At 42.9% G+C, this 21941-nt stretch overlaps 1 protein-coding gene across 1 annotated transcript in view; it reads left to right on the forward strand.

The window, feature by feature from the left end:
* The window catches only part of st3gal3a (ST3 beta-galactoside alpha-2,3-sialyltransferase 3a), a 30795-nt gene extending 19148 nt beyond the window's left edge, over positions 1–11647 (forward strand). Inside the window, exons 9-11 of the mRNA XM_083672152.1 lie at positions 3316–3462; positions 4596–4742; positions 7719–11647. Of these exons, the coding sequence (XP_083528278.1) occupies positions 3316–3462; positions 4596–4742; positions 7719–7826 (402 nt within the window). The 3' untranslated portion in view covers positions 7827–11647. The remainder of the gene's footprint in view (positions 1–3315; positions 3463–4595; positions 4743–7718) is intronic.
* Positions 11648–21941: the final 10294 nt, after the last annotated feature.

A 21941-nucleotide genomic window follows, 5' to 3' on the forward strand; every position in this document is an offset into this window, starting at 1 on the left:
AACACATTCCTACAGTTTGAACCACAGCATACCTGCTTTTCACTCCCTTCATTGTTTCTTTCTCTTGAGAAAGAAAGGCTAGGATATAATGCTCTTGTTTTATCTCATTATCTCATCTCATATACATCCACAAGCATAGTTATGAGGTCTGTACATTAGAACCGCCACTTTTTCTGATGTTTCATAGCAGGCTCCTGAGACAGACTTCATGTCTGGTCCTGGTCCATCCAGGCTCCGGGGCTCAGAGGTACAAGCAGGGGACTAGCCTGGCAAAGCATGGGATTCAGCTCAGCTCTAGCTGTGTCAGAGCAGTGCTCAAGGCAGTAAGGGAAGCCTTGGCTCACCTGGCCTGTCAATAGACAGTGGAGAACACTGGGGTGGTCCCCTGAGGTGGGGGCAGAGACACTATGGAGTCAACCAGCCATGAGAGTCATGCTGCTATTCCTCCGCACTCCTTTATTGACGCATAAAGTTAAAAAGGCGTCTCATCTCAAGGAAGTCATAAAACATTGCTGTTTTTTTCCAACAGTCTTTCAAGGAATCTTATCTGGACAACGTAGCATTTGTGTATGTTTATACTGTACATGTAGACATGGAATGTTTGTATTTGTAATAGTATAAGGATATGGAATACAGGCTGAACATTTGACACACAGTCTAATTGCTGAACAATATGGTGTTAAAGAATCAGGGAGGCCTTTGAGATGCATGAGACCATCCTCATTCACAAGCTTTTAGAATGGGAGATCAAGTTGCTACTCCCACTACTGCAAGGCTGCAATTACCAGACCAGCACATACACACATACACACACACACACACACACACACACACACACACACACACACACACACTCACAATTGTCACTGGTTATGAATGAGCAAGAGTGTCGACTGGCAGGAGACTGATGGCACAGAGATAACTGCAGTGCAGAGGCAGACTGAGTGCCTGCATTGTGCAATAGGGGTACAAATGACACTCATGGCCCACTCACCAAGTGGGGAAACCGAAGCCTCACTGTTCTCTGGAGACAAAGGTTATCCCCATAGAAAAATGTGCTAAATGTTAACAATTCTTTTGAACAAGGGGAATTTACCACAGCTGGCTGTACTGTGCCAATGAATACTAAGAATGTGTCAGGTGTCTCTGAGTCCTGCTTGTCTATTTGATCCTCTCTATTCTGTCCAGATGGGTTTCCCTTCCCTCTGTCTCTAACTACTACTGGAGAGGTGTTGGGTTTCCTTCTCATTTAGAGAGCAAAATTGTCCCTGTCAGACAGGATTACTAGCTGGGCTTTCAGTGAGGAGCTCAGGTCTTCACATGGAGTAGCATAGTGACAGTGCTACGCTAACAGCTCATACATACCAGCGCTGTGTGGGTTTTACCTGCTCCAGGTTCCACATACCTCAGCGCTCTGGACATCTCAGTCACAGGTATCCCAGTAACTGGCCTGACACAGCCATCAGGAATGCTCTGCAGAGCGCAGGCCTCTGGTAATTACCCTAATGGCCCCAGGTATATTGATACAGGGTCTTCCTTTTCTGCCTGTCTTTGTTTGCTCTACTTGTTTTTCATCAGTGTTTTAATGCCCCTGACCTCTCCTCTCTATGCCTCATCTCAGGGTATTGCTTTTCACTTTTAACCTTTTAATATTTTCCACAGTGTATTGTGCATTCCTGTATCCCACTCCTCAAGTCATGTTTTGTCTATAATATAAAAGAAATAAGACTTTTTTGTCACAATATCGTACTGTTTGATGATCTTTCTGTAGTCTTGTCTTTAGTGCTAACTGGTAGCCACATAGTAAGATGGTAGGTTGGTGCTTTGTTACATTACATCTGGTCCTGATAACTGTAATTTCCTCACACTTTAGCACTTAATTTTGACCAGAGAACCACAGACACAGCTCTTTGTGGGAAAGTGTTTGTGTACTAGGAGCTTCGACACCTCTTAATTTGAGTATTGTGTTTTCATAGGTTCTTACAGGTCAACATCCAATTATAATGTTGTGTTTAATTGTGCTTTGAGGCCTCCTTTCTCAGGAGGAGTAAAATAAAAATGAATTCCAATTCGGCAAGGTCTTTTAACCACTTCCAGATACTCTCTCTGTGAAAGACGAAATCAAAGCAATGGAGATCATCTTGCTTCTGTGTTGGGTTGAGTTATCTTGTAAAGCATAACAAATAAAACAAATCCCTCTCTCTCTTCCCTTTGAGAGAAAACTCAAACCTATGGCCTGTGGTCCACTGATTTTAACATGGCTTTGTGCTCTGATGTGTTCTTTACTTGCCTTTTATAAACCCAGAGCCCATAAAACCACCCCTTGTGGCCTATAAAAGTCACAGGGCTCCCTAAATGTGCCTGAGCTCTTTGTGGGACACCATTTATGAAGTATGCTCAGTCCAGCAGGGCTGCAGCGAATGGCACCCTCCCAGAAAAACAAGGCTGATTTACTGGCTCTCCTCCCTGTCCCAGCCTCCTGCTCCTACAGTACACCAGGACCTGGAACTCTGTGTGACAAAGCACAGCTTCACTCAATCTTATCAGTCTGGTTTCCACAACAAAAACATGTCGTTGATTGTTGAAATTTGAATCTGAATGGGACCTTTGGCATTCAATCTGAACTCAAGGCAAAGGTAGTTCCCATGATTAAGTATGGTTGCTCTGATATGTACAAGTATCAAACATTTAAGCCCATATTACAGCATCTTCCATTGTAATTCTCCTGAAATATTCATGTAGCCCAGTGTTATTGGTTTGGCTGGTGGGGGAAATCCCAGGATTTGTCATGTGTCCCGGGATTTGTTATTTGTTATTCCTTTGTTATGATGTTGCTCTGTCAGAAAGGCCTTTTCTACTAAACCTGTCTGACACAGAGCTGGGCCATGTTTGGGTGTGCCCTTGGCATGTAGCCAAAGCAGCTCAAAGCCACTTGCCATATTTTATAGGCACCCTTTATTCTGAATATCAAAGGCACCACTGACTTATTTGCACAGGTGACTTCCATTAAAATTCACTGACCAACTGTTTTGCATCAGCTCTCACTTGGCCAGTTGTTCACGGTTGAAGAATGACTAATCATGAGGCAGGACATGAGAAAAGATGTTGAGGTGCTCTGGCAGAGCTTTTCTGTAATTGATATGCAACAGTCTGAGAGTGGGAGATTTCAGTGGGCTGGAGACCACCAACACAGGTCACATTGTTATATAGAGAGGTAGATGTATGAGTATGACTGTTGTTCTCGAATTTGCAATTACCTCTGGCGTAATTTTTCATGCTATTCCACACTAACCCCTCTCTCTCTCTCCCTCTTAGCGTATCACAGAAGGTTTCTGGAAGTCGGTGGCCCGATATGTCCCCAGGGAGCCCAGTGAAATGCGCATCCTGAACCCTTACTTTATCCAGGAGGCTTCCTTCAAGTTCATCGGCCTGCCACATAACAACGGCCAAATGGGAAGAGGGGTGAGAGAGGCTGGAAGAGTGTCCAAAACAATACGCCATCTACCCTAGAACTCGGTCATGGTTGAGTTGTATTCCTAGAACAAAACAATAGTCAGCTGTTTTACACATAGGCATGAGTTAATGGCTGGGAATGGAGCCCTGGCTCATGTTCTCTCCTGTCTGCCTGTTTGTATCAGGACAGGTCAGCCTTAACACACAGCAGAACCTCCAGGTGCCCCAGGAGCACCACATGAATGAGTCACAACACAAACACTATAGCCATGAGAGTATATAATAGTATGGCCATGCCTCAAATCTTAGTACTAGACCAGGAGTCAACACAGACAAATCACATGGGATAAGATAGAAAATGCACGTTGTGTTCCATTATATGCTGATTCAGGCTGCCCCATGTACATCAAAATCTGCCATAAAACTATAATGCGTGGCTTTAGTGGTTCTCCCTGACTGAAGGTAATGTGGATGAGGCATTTCTGATCAAGGCCTAAGACAGGTGAACTGTAGAAGCCCAGGACATTGTGTACACAGTGAGACTCCTGTCAAGGATCAAAGCTTCATAGCTCTGAAGATGCCCTTCCCTTTTGTAATGCCTGCACCCACAGAGACATGGCTCAGAGCGGTGGAGGGAGGGAGGGAGAGTGGACATGTGCTGAGGATGTGGAGCGTTGTCCCTTCTTATCGGCCTGCAGGCAGAACGCTGTTAGCAGGATTAACGCTGTCAGTCACAGTGCCACGCTGATAAGCCTTTCACCATTAACCTGCTGGCAACGAGGCTGCCACTGTGTGTCTGTCAAAGCGAGTGCGTAGACCTTCAGCACTGCAAATAAACCGAACAACTCCCTCAGATACCCAGCTGATAATTTACCTTCATTCCTGGACATCCAACTATCTCTAACAGGAGTTAGAAAAGGAGGAGAAAGAGAGACCTTTCCCACCAGCTTTGTTAGGAAAATTAATCAACATGTTTCCTTGATCTTGATGAGCCGTGACTATGGTCTTTCAAACATTTCCGTGACTTCTGTTTTTGTAACCTTTACATTTCCCTTGTGTTAGCCCAGCTTGCTCCAGCCACCTTTAGGATTCCTACTGCCTGTCCTGTTTTAAGTAAAGATTTGTCTTCTGTGTTTTTTCAGAATATTCCGACACTGGGGACGGTTGCCATAACAATGGCCCTCCATAACTGTGATGAGGTAGCTGTGGCAGGATTTGGCTATGACATGAACACCCCCCATGCCCCCCTACACTACTACGAGAAGATCAGGATGTCAGCCATCAAAGAGGTACTGTACCATTGGCACCCTCCATTTTCCACTTCAGCATGGGTCACTGTGAGGTCTTCTTTCATTGTTTTTCTAAATGGAAAGAAAGATGTCATGTAAATTAGTGTTTCATTAATCTGACCATTAGGTCACTCTGACCTCTATCAGAGAGTCTGTTTGGCTTCAGGCAGGTCCTGTTGAAATAATGGAAGCCAAATGAGGGGATGTACGTATGCTGTCAGTCTGATTGTTATCCATAGGATTAGGAATCTATCATTGTTACTCAGTAACTCTCCTCTCACCAATATGCTCACAGTCCATACAGCATCAAAGTGAGGAGAATTGATGGATGTGTTCAGTGCCCATTGGGCTCCGTGTCAAAACAACTAAATTAAGGGGAATGTTTAAACAGTAAATGTCTTGTAAAATAAGATGAGAATGTACAGACAAACTGACCTGATTATTTGAACCACGCACAGTAATTGTAAGAGATTTCCACTAAAATGAGCCATTTTAGTTACTTAACTCTGTGCCCAAGAGGTATTGGATGTTGGGCTATATCTGCGTTTTTGTGCCCTCAGACTTGGGTGAGGTGTTCCTGGCCTAAGTTTGTGAAAGGCTGAGGCTGACCTGAAAGAGACACCCATGTAGGGAATCCCAGTGCTTTGATGACTCATTCACGCACACAGGTCACCTGATTGTGCGCCCCAGTATCGGCTGTTCTCTGCACCCTTACTGGAATATCCGCCCACTCAAAGTTCACAGCCATGAACCTCCCCTGCCTGTGTTAGCATTCCGGGCTAAGCGTGTGTCTCTGTCTCCCTTTGAGCTGTCCACCAACATCCCTTCTGTTTAGCTTTCCACGTTTACGCTCCCAAGGGGAAGTTTACAGTGACCTTTATATCATTATTTGATACAGAGCTGGGTGCTCTTCCATTGGAGTGACTCTGTGTCACCACATCGGAGGCGAGATGTGGAGTAGGATATGTAGAGAGACTCAAGAGTAGAGGAACCTGTGGGTGCCGGTTCTAAGAGGGGCACAACCACAACCACTACATGCAGTGTCTGGAGGGCCATTTAATACACTGCTTAAGTACACAGTACTCTGCCTGCTCATAAATCACTCTTAGTGCAGAGACATCAGGGCCAGAGTGGCTTTTCCATGGCCGACATGCGATCCCCCCTCCCCCCTTCCCAGGTGTCAGTGTGCGCTCTCCTCAGACTCGTGGCGACTTGTGTTTCAATTTGCAGCGACACAGACCCGTCTCAGTCCCACCCCCTGCCATGTATAATTGAGAGCTGAGGTAGTATGTATTCTCTATGTGACCCAGGGCCAGTGTGGAGCTGCCAGTCCAAGACGCCTGCTGTGCCTAACAGACCTCTGGGTCAAGGCTATGATTCTCTCCATCAGGCTTACACTAGTCTTGTTCCCAGAAAGTTCCGCCCAAATGCACGAAAGGTCTGGTGGACCAATGCGTCAAACTTGGCCTTCGTTAAGCCAATAGAAACATTGTTGAAAACGAATGAAGCGTAGCCATTGGCTTTACCTTGCATCAATCATCTCCCATGGCACTTCCCCCCAGTGCATGAGCACCATATGTTTCTGATTTAGAGCTACGCCTCGTAGCCATGTGATTCGCTGAAATGAAATAGTATCAAATATTTTACTGAGTAAATTCACTCCCACTAAGGCCAGGTTTGAGTCTTTGTTATTTTATTTTAACAGCCTGGCGACGAAGGTTAGGCTAACACACACAGTGATATCGTAGAACATTTGATGCTTAGCATGTGTCCCACATAACAAGATCTAAATTAATTATTGTGACCGAATGTGGCAAGATTTTGTATTACCTAGATATTAATTCTGTATTACCTAGCTATTAAAAAAAACAAGTGCAGAGATTCCTGAATTCTTTGAGTACATTATGCAGAGGTGTCTGTGTGTGTGCTATGGGATGGAATGGAGCCTTGCCTAATCCCTGCCTGGAGGATTTCCTCCCTCTGCAGAGGGAAGCCCTGGGTTTGGAGCATGGAGCTCTGTGCTCCAGAGAGAGAGTAAGAAGAGCAGGTGGAAGCATGCGTAGATGAGTCAGTCTTCTTCCCCTCTGCTCTGGAGCTGCCAGTTACTCAGCTGTCCCTGCAGGCTCCCAACAAGAACCAACTCTACCTCAGACACACTTGCTCCTAAGCCATGGTGTCGATGCCTTATCCTGTGGAAAGATTTTACGTTTGTGGTAGTTATACTGGTTGGTGATTTAAAGGGCGGGGTTTGAGACACACAAGATGACTTTGAACTGCCTGACAACAGCTCTGTTTGAGCGCAGGCAGGGATAGGTCGCTCCTGTCCTCTGAAGCATTAAGTGCTGCAAGTGCTTTTCCCAAGCCTTCGGTATCACTCAGAAATTCCCACCATCGTTTAGCTCCGTCTACAACGTCAGATCTTTGCCCACAGACATTTTACCATTTTACCAGTGAATAGTTGTTTTCACATTTAGCTTGTAAAGCCATGACAATAAAGCGGTTATCTCTTTCTCTCTTCTTTCACTGTGCTTTTGTATCCAACAGCCTGTGTTTAAGTGGTTTATCCACAACGCTTAGTGTACGACATTGTACAATAAGCCAGTCTTCTGCCCCTCTCATCCCTATATTTAGGGCCAGTTCCATAAGTGGAAAAGACTGCTTTGAAAGACACAATAGACTCTCTGTCTTCCTCAATGGCCTGTTTACTTTGTTGTCCTTTATGTTACTATTGAACCACTTGCTTTTACCTCAGCTGAGAAAATCTCTGCGATCAAAAGCTGAAAGTAATGGTAGAGACTTAAATAACTTTGTCAGCTTTCCAAAGGAATGTGATTTGCCTGCTTCTCCTGTAAAGTACCTGATTGTTTATCCTCTCTCTCCCTTTCCTCTCCCAATCCCACCATAATCTCCTCTTTCCCTCTCTTCCTCTTTTCACTCCCCCATCCTCCTGTTCCCCACCGTCTCTCTCCTGCACAGTCATGGACTCATAACATTTCTAAAGAAAAGGAGTTCCTGATCAAGCTGGTGAAGGCGGGAGTCATCCAAGACCTGACCAATGGGATCTGTGGTTCAGGGGGGTGCTGATAACCCCTATCCAGCCATCATTGTCCCAGAGATGGAGGAGAGACAGCTATGGTAGCACTGCAAGGCCTGCTCTGTCCCCCTCAACCTGCACCTGCACACCAAACAGCCTTGAGAAGAGACATTAGGCTTGTGCCAAGAATACCTCTGGAGGAACGTTAGGAGGAAGTGTTCTTCTGCTGTACTTGAATGTATTTATTCACCACAAAAACATCAAAGAAACAGTTCTGTTCTTCCATTCTGCCTCCCTCTCGGCTCCATCATATAGGATAGTTTCCGTCCAGGTGGCAGTGAGTGCACGTGTTCTGCTCCTACCAGGAAGTGAAGGGAAGGGCCGGTGCTGACCTTAAGAAGCCCCACACCCTGGCTGCTTCCCTTTTTAAGTTGTTTTAAAGTTATTGTTTCCACTTTGAAAAATGACTATTCTCCTCTTGTTTTTCTCAATGCCGAGACAGGGAGCGATGCCCCTTGATTAACATATTTATTTTCATAAAACCACTGAGGCCTCAGAGACTGCTGTTTTACTGCTCTGTTTGGAGAGAGAGACTGAGCTTTGTGTATCGTCTGTCCAACAGTGCACTTCCAATTTCTTGTTTCACGCAACCATGACGCATGCTGAAATATCAGGCCTAGTCTGGCCCCTAAACATACTCAGTGTTGCTATCAGTTATCGTTAAAGAGTTGAAGTTGAGCGTTATCTTTTTAAAACAGTTGTTTGTTCATTTTGCCAAGTTGTATTTTGAAAGTTTGTTTCCATCAATCAATACATGGTGACTCAGCTATTCTCTGTTCAACCCACTATTGTTGTTAAGTGGATTTACTTATTTTCTACTCTTATGCACCAGCCAAAGTCCTCTCATGTATTTCTCATACAGTAGTTCATGCACAGTCACTGCACATTATTTGAGGTTTTGTCAAGATTATTTGACAAATTAAATAAAACAGATTATAACATGCTGCATCTCCCAACCCAGTTCCTTGTTGAAATGCACGCAAGAAAGATTTGAAAACTATTTTAATCAGCTGAATGAGACATCTACTATTTGTTCCTACTCAAAATGCAGGAAAGATCGAATGAGAATGACTTGGTCATGATACAGTAAGTTACAGTTGTTTATGGATCCATAGATGCTTATACTGATCTGTTTACTGGCACAGAGAGCCTCATTTGTCAAAGGGGTTCACAAGTCATGCCGTGTTGTTTTCTAATCTTAAATAGTTTACATATGTATGTGTTTATCTGTTATCCATCCACCCATCGATGTATTCCAGTGGGTATACATTATCAGAGGGATCATCTCAGCTTCAGTAACATGTCTTGTCCCACTTTTAAAGACTGTAAACTGTTCCCTGTTTTCTAAGTATGGTCAACAAACAGTACATGTTTATGAGACAGTGTGGGGTAAACATGGTGGATGTGGTGAGTCATCATTGTGTGCTGGTGTTAGCAGGATATTTGTATGAAAAGGTCAAGGATGAAGAATGTTCACAGGTCCACTAATTCAGACAGCCAAACACAGCATCTTTGGGAGCAGATTTCGGCCATTACTCTTTGAGACTTTTCATGGTGCTGATCAGGATCAGCCTAACTGCATAAAGTGATACCAAGGTGTTTGTCTATGTGTGTGTGAGAGAGACCGAGAGGATAGAAATGTAACATTTAGGGACATCATTTTATTGTTCCCTTTGGATAGTGATGTGATGATCAACACCATCATTTTTTTTGTTTTGATGGGGTAAGATAGTTGAAGTAAGCTCATGAGGCATTTATAAGTTATATTCTTCAAGACTAAATGGCTATATATCATTAATTTAAAAGTCAAAAAATGTATGTACCAATTACAGGTTGCACCTTCAACCACTGCTTTGTTCTTTTGCTATGACTATCAAATTTTGCATTGCCTTAAGCAAGGAGGGAGAGTTCAACCATTTGGTCTGCAAGTTAGATCAGGTTAGCTTGTAAACTGCTGAAGCTCATGCCGCATAACTCCAGACCAACAGTGACTCTTGAGGAAAACGGGAGATGTTGGAGTCTCACTCGTATCTTTTATCACACTCCAGACGTCTCCTTCTGTGGGACTTAAAATGCTATGTGAATCGTTAACAAGAGCCACCCTTAAACAACAGTATTTCAGTTTATTACCCAGACTAAAGTTATTTCTCTTCATATGACATTCTTTTCCCGTGAGTCATGGAAGCGAGCATTATCTTCAAAGCATTCACATGAATAAGGAAATCAATATAGTGTACTATTCAAGTCACCCTGGATATGGTTCTAAGGCTTTGGTTATAGTTTAAGTCTATACTGTTACTTGTAACAAAGGTTTGAGGTTAAAGATTATTGCAATAAATAGGTTAGATTTTGAGTCAAAGCCCGGGTTATGGGATTGCTGTTAAGAGTCACTATGGCTAGGGTTAGTATTTTCTTTCTCTGTTTTTTAAGCCTATATGTATGCTGCTGTCAGAGCCTTTGTAGCCTGCTATTAATTGGCTACTTTATAGTGTGCACCATGTAATAGACACTGTTTGGCTGAAGGATCCTAGCGCCAACATATGGCAGTTATGATCCTCATAATTTTGATAAAACCTTTAAAATGTTTCATTTTTCTTCAGAGCATGTTCTTTATACGCTGTGTTTAATGGGGCATGCTCATGTGGTCTCCTTTTTACTTTTAGATAAAATGCTGTATCTGCAAGTAAAATAACACCCATTTGTGTTTTATTTTGAAACTTCTTTGTACTTTTCTGATGTCTTGGTCTGGTTTACTGCAATGGTAAAACATGGTTGTGCATGACTGTCCAAATCAAGTGGCAAAGAAGACTTCTAGTTTTAAGTCGTGTAGCTCATAATACCTTGTGGATATGTGGTTAATTGATGTAAGATATTTTTGAAAAGACAGATAGTGATCAGGAAGGAATTGAAATCAACAAAATAGGTTACTAGACAGCCCAATAACAGGCTGCCAATATCTAATAGTGCTGGCAGGTCATACTCTAGAAGTTGTAATGTGCTTGTAGCATCTGCAGTAAAAAGCAAACTGATTTAGAAAGTGTGTGAGATCATAGACAGTTCTGCTATGGACACAACAGGCAGGTGGCCACTATTTAAAGAGGATCCTTGACCTGGACATGTTCTGAGGTGGGGGGGGGGCTGGGGAATTGGTCGAGTGCGCACAGACAGGTGGTCTACACTATGTAGGTGGCCTCGGGGTGACAACACGGGTATGGCTTGGGACACTAGGGGGACAGCTTTCACATACCAGCAGCAAAGGCCAGACTGGGTTCAGTTCCACCCAGGTTTTTGATCTTCCTTGCTTCCTTTTCATGTCTGAAATACTACCCCTGGTTCTTTTCTAGGTCCATCATTTACTTTTAATTAAACCCTGATCTGCAAGGCAGGTTTTGGTCCGCTCTCCACTGTTCTCCACTAGAGTGTGTCTGTGCAGGCTCAGGTTCCACATCCCTGTATTCTCACTGACACTGCATCTGCACTGGATATGCCCATGGCTGTAATACGCTGACCAATAAAAACGTTTACTCAAACTGGAAACGTGGGAACACTCGCAGATGGAAAACATTGCTCCTTCTATCTCTGTATGGCTGGGAAATGGTTGGGATGCAGAAGAGGTTTCTATTTTAGCCCCCCTCTAGGACGTTCCACAGCTGGGAGTTTTCATGTCATCGTTGGTCTCCTTGTCCCAAGCACAGCATGGAAAGAGGTGTGCTAATTCTCACTCCCAAGGTAGTATGTTGTTTCACATTTGACTTATTTACACATTCCTGGTCCTGTGCCAGCTTTATATATTATACTCCATATGTAACAACTCCACAGGGTTAAGGTCTTGACTCAAACTATAATGAGAGTCCAATAAAGATTTTAATTTCTGCATAACTGTTTTTGTGTTTGATTCTGGCATGAGTGTGTGTTGTATTATTTGTAAGCAAGGAGAGAAATGTGTTTAATGGATATACTCAATATAGACCCAACTTCCCAAGTGGCATTTGCAGTGATGTGTTGATTTATTCTTCAGTGGCCTATCCAGATATATAATGGCCATGCCATGGCAGTTTACAGCTACTCCGGAGATTTACAAACCATATTGTTTGATGACAAAGCACCCAGTCAACAGGGACCTAGCTCAAAACATACAGTACTGTGATGTGCTGTAGTATACATAGAGATATCCAGACACAAACACATACATCCACACTCACACATGTACATATTGTGTTCGTTGGCAGGTCCATGATGCAGTTTACATCTGCAGAGGGGACAGAAGACAGATGGAGAAACAGGTGGTTACTACGTATCTGTACTCCCACTGCTATCAGAGATCACTCACTGCATCCATGAAAAATTACGTGGCTATTTGCAAAGATAATTTTTATTTTGAGTTAGGAGCCGACATACTACAATGCTGTATGTTATGTGTGCATGTTATGTGTGTATGAAAAGTAGAAATCAAATCCGTTATTCCTCTGTAAGGTGTACCAGAGTTTGTTTAGTAAGCCACTTTTACTCTACTGTGATCCGCTTCTTGTATTTTCATTTCCGTTGATATATTAATATTAAGTATGCTGTCCATAAATAGCCTGAGTGCAGCTTGTGTTCATAGCTCAGTGGAGTGGAATCACTACATCCAGTTCCATGTTCCTTTGAGCTCCAGGTGAGTTGGTTGGGAGTCTGACAGATTACAGTCAGATTGCCTGATTACAGACCCTGCCCGTTATGCCTATCCACTGAGGACTCTTTTTCTTCCTCCATCTCTCCTCTGTTTTGTCCCTCTGTCAATCAATCAAGCAGACAGAGAGCATTAGACATGCTATTGTAGTATATGTTTGGTGTATTCTATACTACATAGGTCAGGTTAGGTAAAGACAAAAAATGGACAAGTGCTAACCCAGTGTTTTATAAGAACATATTGGGGTAGAATCCGTCACTAACCAGTCCATCCAAAACCAGGTAACAGAGGGCCAACTTGACAGCTCTGCTCAGACCAGGGTATGACTACAGTTCCCCGAGTACAGGAATCCTAATCCTGGGTGGAATGATCTAGCACTAACATCTTGACAGGGGCTGGATGCTGTGAGCAGCAGGAGAGCGAGGGGTCCATGCAGGGCCACCCAAAGACTAGCTGACCCCTGGTTAGCCCATGCTGACCCCACCTCACCAGACACCCACAGTGCTCCATGGGGCAGTGGATCCCATGTCAAGAGGTCAGATTTGATAAAGCAACCTTTAAGTATCTCCGCTGTGAGCCTTGCACCTCCTGGGGTTCCTTAGATGCCAAGATTAGGAGTTTCCTCATAGAGAGAGCCATGGCATAAGAGGATGCACAGGCTGACCACTGCAGGGGGCTTGACCCAAGAGCACAGGTTAATTCCTGGGTCATATTTGGGCTCTGGTGCACAGTGATAACCTAACCCAAATGCTACTGTGCCTTCTCTGTGGGGTGATCAATGTGATTGTTTCCCTGACAGTCTTAATTGGCCATGACTAAAGATGCATGTGTGGTTTGGCAGTGTTGCAGTGTGCTCATATTCCTACAACACTGTCAGCTTTGAGAGAAATAAACAGTTCTGCTGTTTGGCTATAGTTCATAATAGAGATGTGAAAAAATACTCTGGATGGGGCCAGGGAAAAGTAGTAGCTTTAAACTAAATTACATCAAATAACTCCCTCCGATATAATACAAATCCGGGTCTCTGTTTGTGCACATACTCCCGGGATCCCATTTCCCCCCCCATGTTATCCATCCTAACAGTCAATGAGAGCTCTGTTTTCGCAGCTGAATTCTGTACGACTGAAAAATACATCACTCTGACAGAGGCCAAATTGAGTTTAAATGGGTATTGAAATAAAATTATTTCGGCCATCAATTCCTTTTGAAGGGTTAAGCCATCATTCTTGTAGGGACGAAAGTTAATTATATCCATTGGGAAGTCCACTTGTGCAGCCTTGAAAACACAGAGGAGAGAGCTGAGATTCATTCATGGTCACTGGTCTGCATTAGAACTACATGTGAATCTAATCAGGCAGTTGCTCTTACAGTAGGAGCAGAGAGGGGCTTGGTAAGGAGAGAAGATCTTAAGGAGATGGGTTTGTGGTTGTGGCCTATTGTGTGGAGCTCCAAACAGAGCAGGTGGGTCCATGTTTGCTTAGTGGCTAGGCCATGCCAGGGCAGGCCTTGTGTGGGACAGGGCCAGGGCTTGGCTCCCTGCCATGGGTCAGGACCTAGCCATGTGTCTGTCCTCTTTGTGTGACAGCCCTGGTTGTGGAGTATGTCGTCCCTCTTGGAGTTGCTCATTAATCTTCTCCCCGCGAGCAGGGGGTCAACCTGCTTCTCATGCCTGTTGACCACAGCACAAGTCCCAGTCCAGGGTTGCGGAAGAAAGGACCAACCCCTTAATCGTCACCTGACTAAAAGAGTCACCTGAAAAAAAAAATAGATTTTGCGCTACAGCATTATACTGGTTTGGCTTATCCAGCAATTGGATTCTCTTAATTCTCACTCAACTGTGCTGATTGATTTTTTTTTTATGTGAAAAAGTATTCAAAGTTAATGAATGAAAGGGCATCGTTCAGACACCATTCATTTCAGGGTCTGCTCATTAAACATTGTTTGCCCTCAGATAGCCATTGTTAAACCATCACTGATACTTTTGATACCTACCCACTCTACACATGCTGGAAGCTTGCATTTTGGGGTGGCTATCATTACGGCAAGGAGCCAATAGGTATATATTGATATACTGTACATAAATTGTAAGGCAGTTGCAATGTCATGTTGTGTCTGGTTTTCCTTTGCAGGGTGTGTGTGAGGTTATTTTGACTGTGCTGATGCTGTTCACTGAGCACTGGAGTCATGAATAAGCGCATGGTCTCAGTGGTGTGACCTGAGCTACTCCTCAGTGCCCCTGTGAGCTGCTGTCTCCTGCCCTGGTGCCTCAGTCAGGCTCCTGTCTCCTAGCCTGGCACTGCTGCTGGTCTCACCCCGTCAGGCAGCCTATCAGGCCAGGCACGATGCTCGGTCAACGGAGGGTGGCAGGGTCGAGCACCAGCAGTACCCAGTGAGCCATCGCTGCCCAAAGAAGGAGCTGCAGCCCTCTGAGGGGTTTAATCTGCTATTTGGCACAGGGCAGGAGATGCTATGGTTTTGTGCTCTTGGGTGGAGATCCACAATCAGAAAAAAAGGCTTAAATCTGGCCTGCTTGTCAGGTTTGATTCGTTGCCAATCTTGATAAGTCTCAGAGTTTGAGATTGCACCCTAGCGCTTGCGGGAAATTCGGTCATGAAAGTCATTGCTGCTTCATTAGGCCAACTGTCTTTTTCATAGTTTGTTTACTTTAATTTGTATACCTGATGGTTATGACCTTTAGCTGACGCTTTTATCCAAAGCGACTTACATTGCAGTGAGTGCATACATTTCAGTATAAGATACATTTTTTTACTTACTTTAGACTGGTGAAAGGTGGAATGAATTGGAATGAATTGAAGCACGTACAGAGTTTATCAGATAAGAAATAAATACATGTTGTTCATGTGTAAGTCAATGCTATAGGCTTAGCTATAGCATGGCAGGTACTCGTAAAACCGCTGCCTCCGATGTGTGGCTCTGAAGTGTTCTTTTAACATGCGCAGTTAATAGACACCAGCAGTCGTGCGCGGAGCTGTTCGGAGCACAGTAGTAGCCTAATGGAGCACACTAGCCAGTCAACCGGGTCAAATTTGTACATACCTGTATAAAAGAAGGACATCCGGAATTAAGTTTATGTTAGGATAAAAACGAAGTTAACCAAAAATGTAAGTAGGCACCTTGTGTAGCTTGTCATGTAACCTGTTGTGCGCAGGGATCATGTGATAGAGGGTGGAATTTGACACCCCGGGCTTTAAAAAACCTGAGCCAACTCACATCTGTATTTGGAGCTACAATTGACACTAACATCTGCAGTTTGCTGTGAGGAGAGAGACGCTTTCAAATCAATGAGAGGGGAGCCTACCTGTGACGCGCTGTCTGTCCATAACGCATCTTTTTGTATTTTTTACTTTTTGTATTTTTACTCATCTTTCACGGTTTTTGGAGCACAGAACCAAGTCACGTATAGGAAACGGTATAGCCTATTTTTATCTGCAAATTTTGAAACAATGTTGCCGCATTTCTTGGATTGAAACTGAGATTGCGCAATTATGCCAGAGTATATTGCAGAGGAATCTACAAAAAGATCACAAAGGAGTAAAGTGCCATCGCATTTGGATTGTTTTGATCTGATTATTACCTTGATATTTTTCTCCTTATATACACGCCCATGATTGGGAAGGTTGTCAAAGTCGGTAAAGGTAGGAATAAAAACAACATTACCGTATAGCTTTATGTATTTGTATGTATCTTAAATAATCAATGTGTTTATATTTCTCTCTATTTGTGTTTGTGTTGTAGAATATAATATATAGCCTAAGAAAGTAATTGAGGACAGAATCTGTCACTATAAAAGTAATAGCTGTCATGTTCAAACTCCTGCGCTGCCTGAATTTGCCTCCTTTCTGCCGCGCTTTGTAATGATCCTCTGACATGCTGCCAAATGTGCTGGGTTGACATGTAATTCAAACCTGAATTCCAGTAAGTATTTCAATCAAACTAACATTCGAAAATAATAATAATAATAATAATAATAATATTTATGATAATAATAACAATAATAATAATAATAACAATAATAACAATAATAACAACAACAATAATAATAATAATAATAATAATAATAATAATAAGAGCCTAATTATAGGCTAATCATAATGTTCCATAACATATTCTTCTATTAATATTATTATATTGGCTATTATTGTTGTTGCTATTAGTAAAAGGACATACAATGGTTATCATGAAAACCATTATTGGTCTCAAAACAATAAAACGTCTATGTCGTGTGTGCCCTTCTGAGCATTTTTTGTGTTTTCTAAAACATTTATTGATTCAATTTGGCGCTTTTTATCAATCGAATTCTAGTTTCAAATGTATGAAATTTAACAAAAGCAGTGGGTTTGCAATATTATACCTGGGAGTTGTTGTTGGACTCGACGGGGAGGACCAAACGAACATCCTCATAGTGTATCAAAGTGTATATTATGAGAACAAGTGCACTGCGAGTGAAGAGTCTCTGGACTCGTTATTGAAAATGAACGCCAAATTATCTGACAAGTCAGACTTTTCAAAATGACACAGTTGACTGGTAGCCTTCTACTACTACAAGCAGTATTCATCCACCCCCAAATTGGGTAAATACCTTCCCATCTCATATGAGCGCGCGCTATGTTGACTGGCGCACGGAGCAATTGTGCAAGTGTGACTTGACCTGTATTAGTAAGCTGATTTCAGTCAGATGTTTGAGTTTTGAATTAGGGTTCTTGTCATGCTACACAATCATGCATTTCATTGTAGTCATTTGAATTAAGTCGCCAGGCTCATATGGAAAAAAAAACGTTTCCCAAGGAGGGCGACAAAGCACCTGATAGCTTTGACTGAATTGTTCATTTTCATGGTTTGATAGTGACCTATTTTGAACTTTTAAGTGTGCCTTTACTGTCTATTGTAGGGGAAAGGCACACTTTTCATTATAGTCGAAACATTTTTTAATTTATTTTAGTTTTCTTATATTCTAATATACACGTATATTCTTTCTTATATTCACAAGTTATTAATGCATACACTTGAAAGTAAAAGTTCAAAATGAGATTATACCAGATGCAGACAGTGATTTGTTATCAACATTCGCTGGAGCAAATCACCATCACACTATTAAAATCCAACCCCCTCCCCAATTCCCTGTCCAAGTGTCCTTTTAAGGTTTAGAGGAATGTGTCAAGAATGTTAAATAAGTCCATTGTCTGCTCTCGCCACAAGCGTTTGATACTGTATATGCTAAATTGTGCCGTTATTAGAGTCTAAGAGCCTCTTTGCCAGACCAAATACATTATCAACAGTGGGGTTGTTTACTTTGAAATGAAAGGAAGGTCATTAGACATGAAATGCATGTTTTTTGTCCTTTCAAACAGGCTAATAGGCATCGTTTCTGTACAATGATGATTCTGCAGCTGTGTGTGTGTGTGTGTGTGTGTGTGTGTGTGTGTGTGTGTGTGTGTGTCTGTGTGTGTGTGTGTGTCTGTGTGTGTCTGTGGGTGTGGGTGTGTGTGTGGGTGATTATAAATAGTAAGTTAGTAGTTGTAGTTGTTGTAGTTGTTGTAGTAGTAGTCTCTCCTTTCATTTTGAACTGCGAGCCAGAGCTGAGATGCTTGTTGAAAAGCCTCAGGAGTAACATCTAGCTCTCTGCAGGCTAAGTGAATGTCTTTCACTGTCCACCATTATAGGCTACAAAACCAACACCAAAAGCATAACAGGGGTCTATTTAGTAATCTATAGGGCTGGGGTGCAAAGTGGTGCTAGGGAGAGTTATGGGCTGCAGTCACTCCATGGCAGAATAACGGCGGCCTGCTTTATTGCAAAGAGGGCTAATGAGTGGCAGAGCTTTGCTGTAATGAGAAACACCTTCAATCCCTTACCAGGGTCAGGGCAGCTCTGATGGCCATTAACCATCAATGGAAGCAGTGGGACATACCCCAGTCCTGTGTAGGGCTCTGCATGGGTTAGGGTTTGTGGCTCTATATACTGCTCTGCATACCCTAGCCCTGTCTGTGGCTCTGTCCGTGGCTCTGCAAACCCCAGCCCTGTCTGTGGCTCTGCATACCCCAGCCCTGGCTGTAGCTCTGCAAACCCCAGCCCTGTCTGCAGTCCTATCTGTGGTTCTGATACTCTGGCCCTGTCTGTGGATCTGGATACTCTGGCCCTGTCTGTGGCTCTGTCTGTGGCTCTGCAAACCCCAGCCCTGTCTGTGGCTCTGCATACCCCAGCCCTGTCTATGGCTCTGGATACCCCAGCCCTGTCTATGGCTCTGGATACCCCAGCCATGTCTGCAGCCCTGTCTGTGGCGCTGTGTGTGTGTGTGTGTGTGTGTGTGTGTGTGTGTGTGTGTGTGTGTGTGTGTGTGTGTGTGTGTGTGTATGTGTGTCAATAGTGTGTACATGAGACTTTGTCCCCTGTTCACATTACCTCATACTGTACATGGAAGCACAAGGTCATAACAGGTCATGTGTACAGACGTTCTTTCATGTAAGAGCACCCTTGTTCTTGACACATTGAACAACTCAACTATCATTGAAAATGAACAGAGGAATCTAACAGGCAGCAATACAACATCATACAAGGCCTTATGTTGCACATCATTCATGTCAGGAGCAACAATGCAAAGTGAAAGTGGTTTCCACCCTGGTGAGAGTTCAAGTGGTATCATTCTTTCAGTAGTGTTCTCATGTAGAAGAGCCCAGTTGAGATGGCTGGTGAATGGGAGGCCCAGACGAGGGAGTTACTAGGAACTGCAGTTTTCAGTACTCCAAACACAAAGCTGTGGGAATGCTGTATAATGGCATATGTGTAAACAGCGTTAACCTCTCCCAGAATGCCTGAGTCACGGATGTCCCCAGCAGTGGTGAACAGCTCTTCTCTCCTCTCCTCACACGCTCCTCATAGAAGCTCTGACAGAACCACCTGGCTAATAGACTTTGCTGTTTGATAGGCTGGCGTCTCATCATATCAGAGTATCTGTAGCCCTGGAGAGAGAGCTAAGGGCTGGCTGTGCTGGATGAGCTGTCCGGCTGTCCATCCAGACATCCACTCGGAGAGCGCAGCTGAACATCTGCTCCACACAAGTCACGCTCACACGGAAGGAGCATGCTGGGAATGCAAACAGCCTCCACTTAATTTGTAAAAGCCAAATTTAAAAAATGTCTTCCGGACAGAGGCTCATCCATCAAGGGGCTCAGACTGGGTCTGCTGGGCGTGCTCAGACTGTGTTTGCTGCTCCATGGACACATAAACATGTACATTTAATCATACTCACAGTATATTGTTTGTTTCGTGTGGACTGCTAAGGAAATGGAATTGTGTTGGAAGAGCTGGTGGTCTGAATTCCACTTTAGCCACAGTGGTTTTTGCCTGGAGAAAGTTATCTAATCTGAATTACTTTTATGCATAATATGTTGATACATGGGCATGATAGGGGTTCCGGTTCTGCGGCTACCTAAGACATAATTGACATTTAAGACATTTGAAGTCCTTTTTTATACAATTGTGTTAGATAAGCACATATTGTGCAAGTGGAAGACTATATTGTAACCATGTATTCAGCTTTGCTTTGAGCACTGCCTATCTGCATGCTGAATGCCTCCATGAAAGCTGTCCCACTGAATAAGACATGCGATCTCATGGTACCTACAGTATATGCCATACCCTGAAACAGGGTCCCACTTGTTTGGCCCTTCAGCTCCAGTGTTGACTTCAATGGGCTGTAACTTCAGTGCAGGAAGTGTATATTGACACAATATGATGTATATTGTTGTAAGGTAATGAACTGGTCGTCATTAATATGTTAATTTCCTTAATTTGTTTCATTTGAGAAAGGCTTAATTCTGACAAGTTGTTTTTGTTTGAAGAATCAGATTTCTAGTACTGTGTACATTCTATAAAAATAGCAGTGCCTATGGTTGGAATGTATCATTCTCAATATGCTTTACATTTCCATTCGTGTGCAAATGACCTCTCTTGTTTTGGTGTGTTAAGTATTTGCTGCAGATTTTGTCAACAGGAGAACTGTCAAACAACATTAATGTCAGTCAAACTCCCCCTTGGTGTAATGACTTGAGTTTCCTTAATGGAGTTCACTTCTATCCTTCTACGCTCTAACAGTGTTAGACCATTCTGAACGAGTAGGGGTTTGCTTATGTATATCACTTATAGGAATAAGTAGCCCGGGACTAATTCTCACTTATAAGAATGTACCAGATTTCAAACTAAAACACTGCAGTGACAAAATGTAGTTGCAGCTGTAAAAAAGCATTACATCAAAGAATCCTCATTAAAATAACTGTTGTTTTTTTTTATAAGAGAGAGTGCCTTGGATTCTTTGAAGTAATGCTTTTTTTTACTGCTGCAACTTTATGTTGTTGTCCATTCTCCAATGAGCACCTCTCATTGTCTTCATACTTGATGCCAGAGCAGCACTCCCTCTTTTTGCATTTAAAACACTGCAGGTTGCTTTGAAGAGTACAAATAAAGCTGTCCTAGGATAAAGTCCATCTATAAGTTTTTAATCTTTCTGTCTCACAACAACTTCTGACTTACTTTATAGACTTAAAGTCTTATTTACTTTATCACAGTAAGAGACAGACAGCGTCTCTGGAGCATCCACAGCAGATTTTCAGATAGTGGATCTGGTAGTGCTGGTCTTTGACCTGTCACTGTATCTGTTATTATGGTAGGTATAGGCCTACATTGTTATTATGGTAGATATAGGCCTACATTGTTATTATGGCAGGTATAGACCTACATTGTTATTATGGTAGATATAGGCCTACATTGTTATTATGGTAGGTATAGACCTACATTGTTATTATGGTAGATATAGGCCTACAGTGTAAGTGGATGCTGGCCCCCAATGAAAGCCAATTTTATCCAAGACACCCAGGCTGGTGTCCTGGGGAGCAAACCTGTTTTGACATGTACCCATTCAGAGTGGCAGGAGAGATTAAGGATACCCGTGCTAATTACCATTTCAATCATGACAGGTCTAATCCTCCATAGTGAACCATGCCCAAACTCAGTATGTATAGCTTTGAATCATGTGTTACACAGTGTTGCCATGGTTAAAATTTAGGGGGTAGGCCTTTCCAATATTAGTAACTTAAATCTGGGGTACACAAATGTTTCTTATGATCATATTGGATCTGCTGACCTAAATTACCAGTATTGTATGTATTTATACCACACTTTTACCCACTATACCACAAAGAAGCATGGATGTCTGGTGTGTCATTACCCATAGGGGAGAAGGTTATATGAGTAATATCTGTGGTTTAAATCCAGTGATCATAAGTCATGAATACAAAAGGATGTGGCCCAGCCTACTGACGTAGTAGGACATTCCACTGTGTTATTGTCTACATACTTCACATTGTCTCTCTTACTAAAAATGTAAACTGAGAAACAATACAATGCAGATTGCTCCTTCAAA

This window comes from Argentina silus (assembly GCF_951799395.1).
Source record: "Argentina silus genome assembly, chromosome: 6".
NCBI classification, from domain to species: domain Eukaryota; kingdom Metazoa; phylum Chordata; class Actinopteri; order Argentiniformes; family Argentinidae; genus Argentina; species Argentina silus.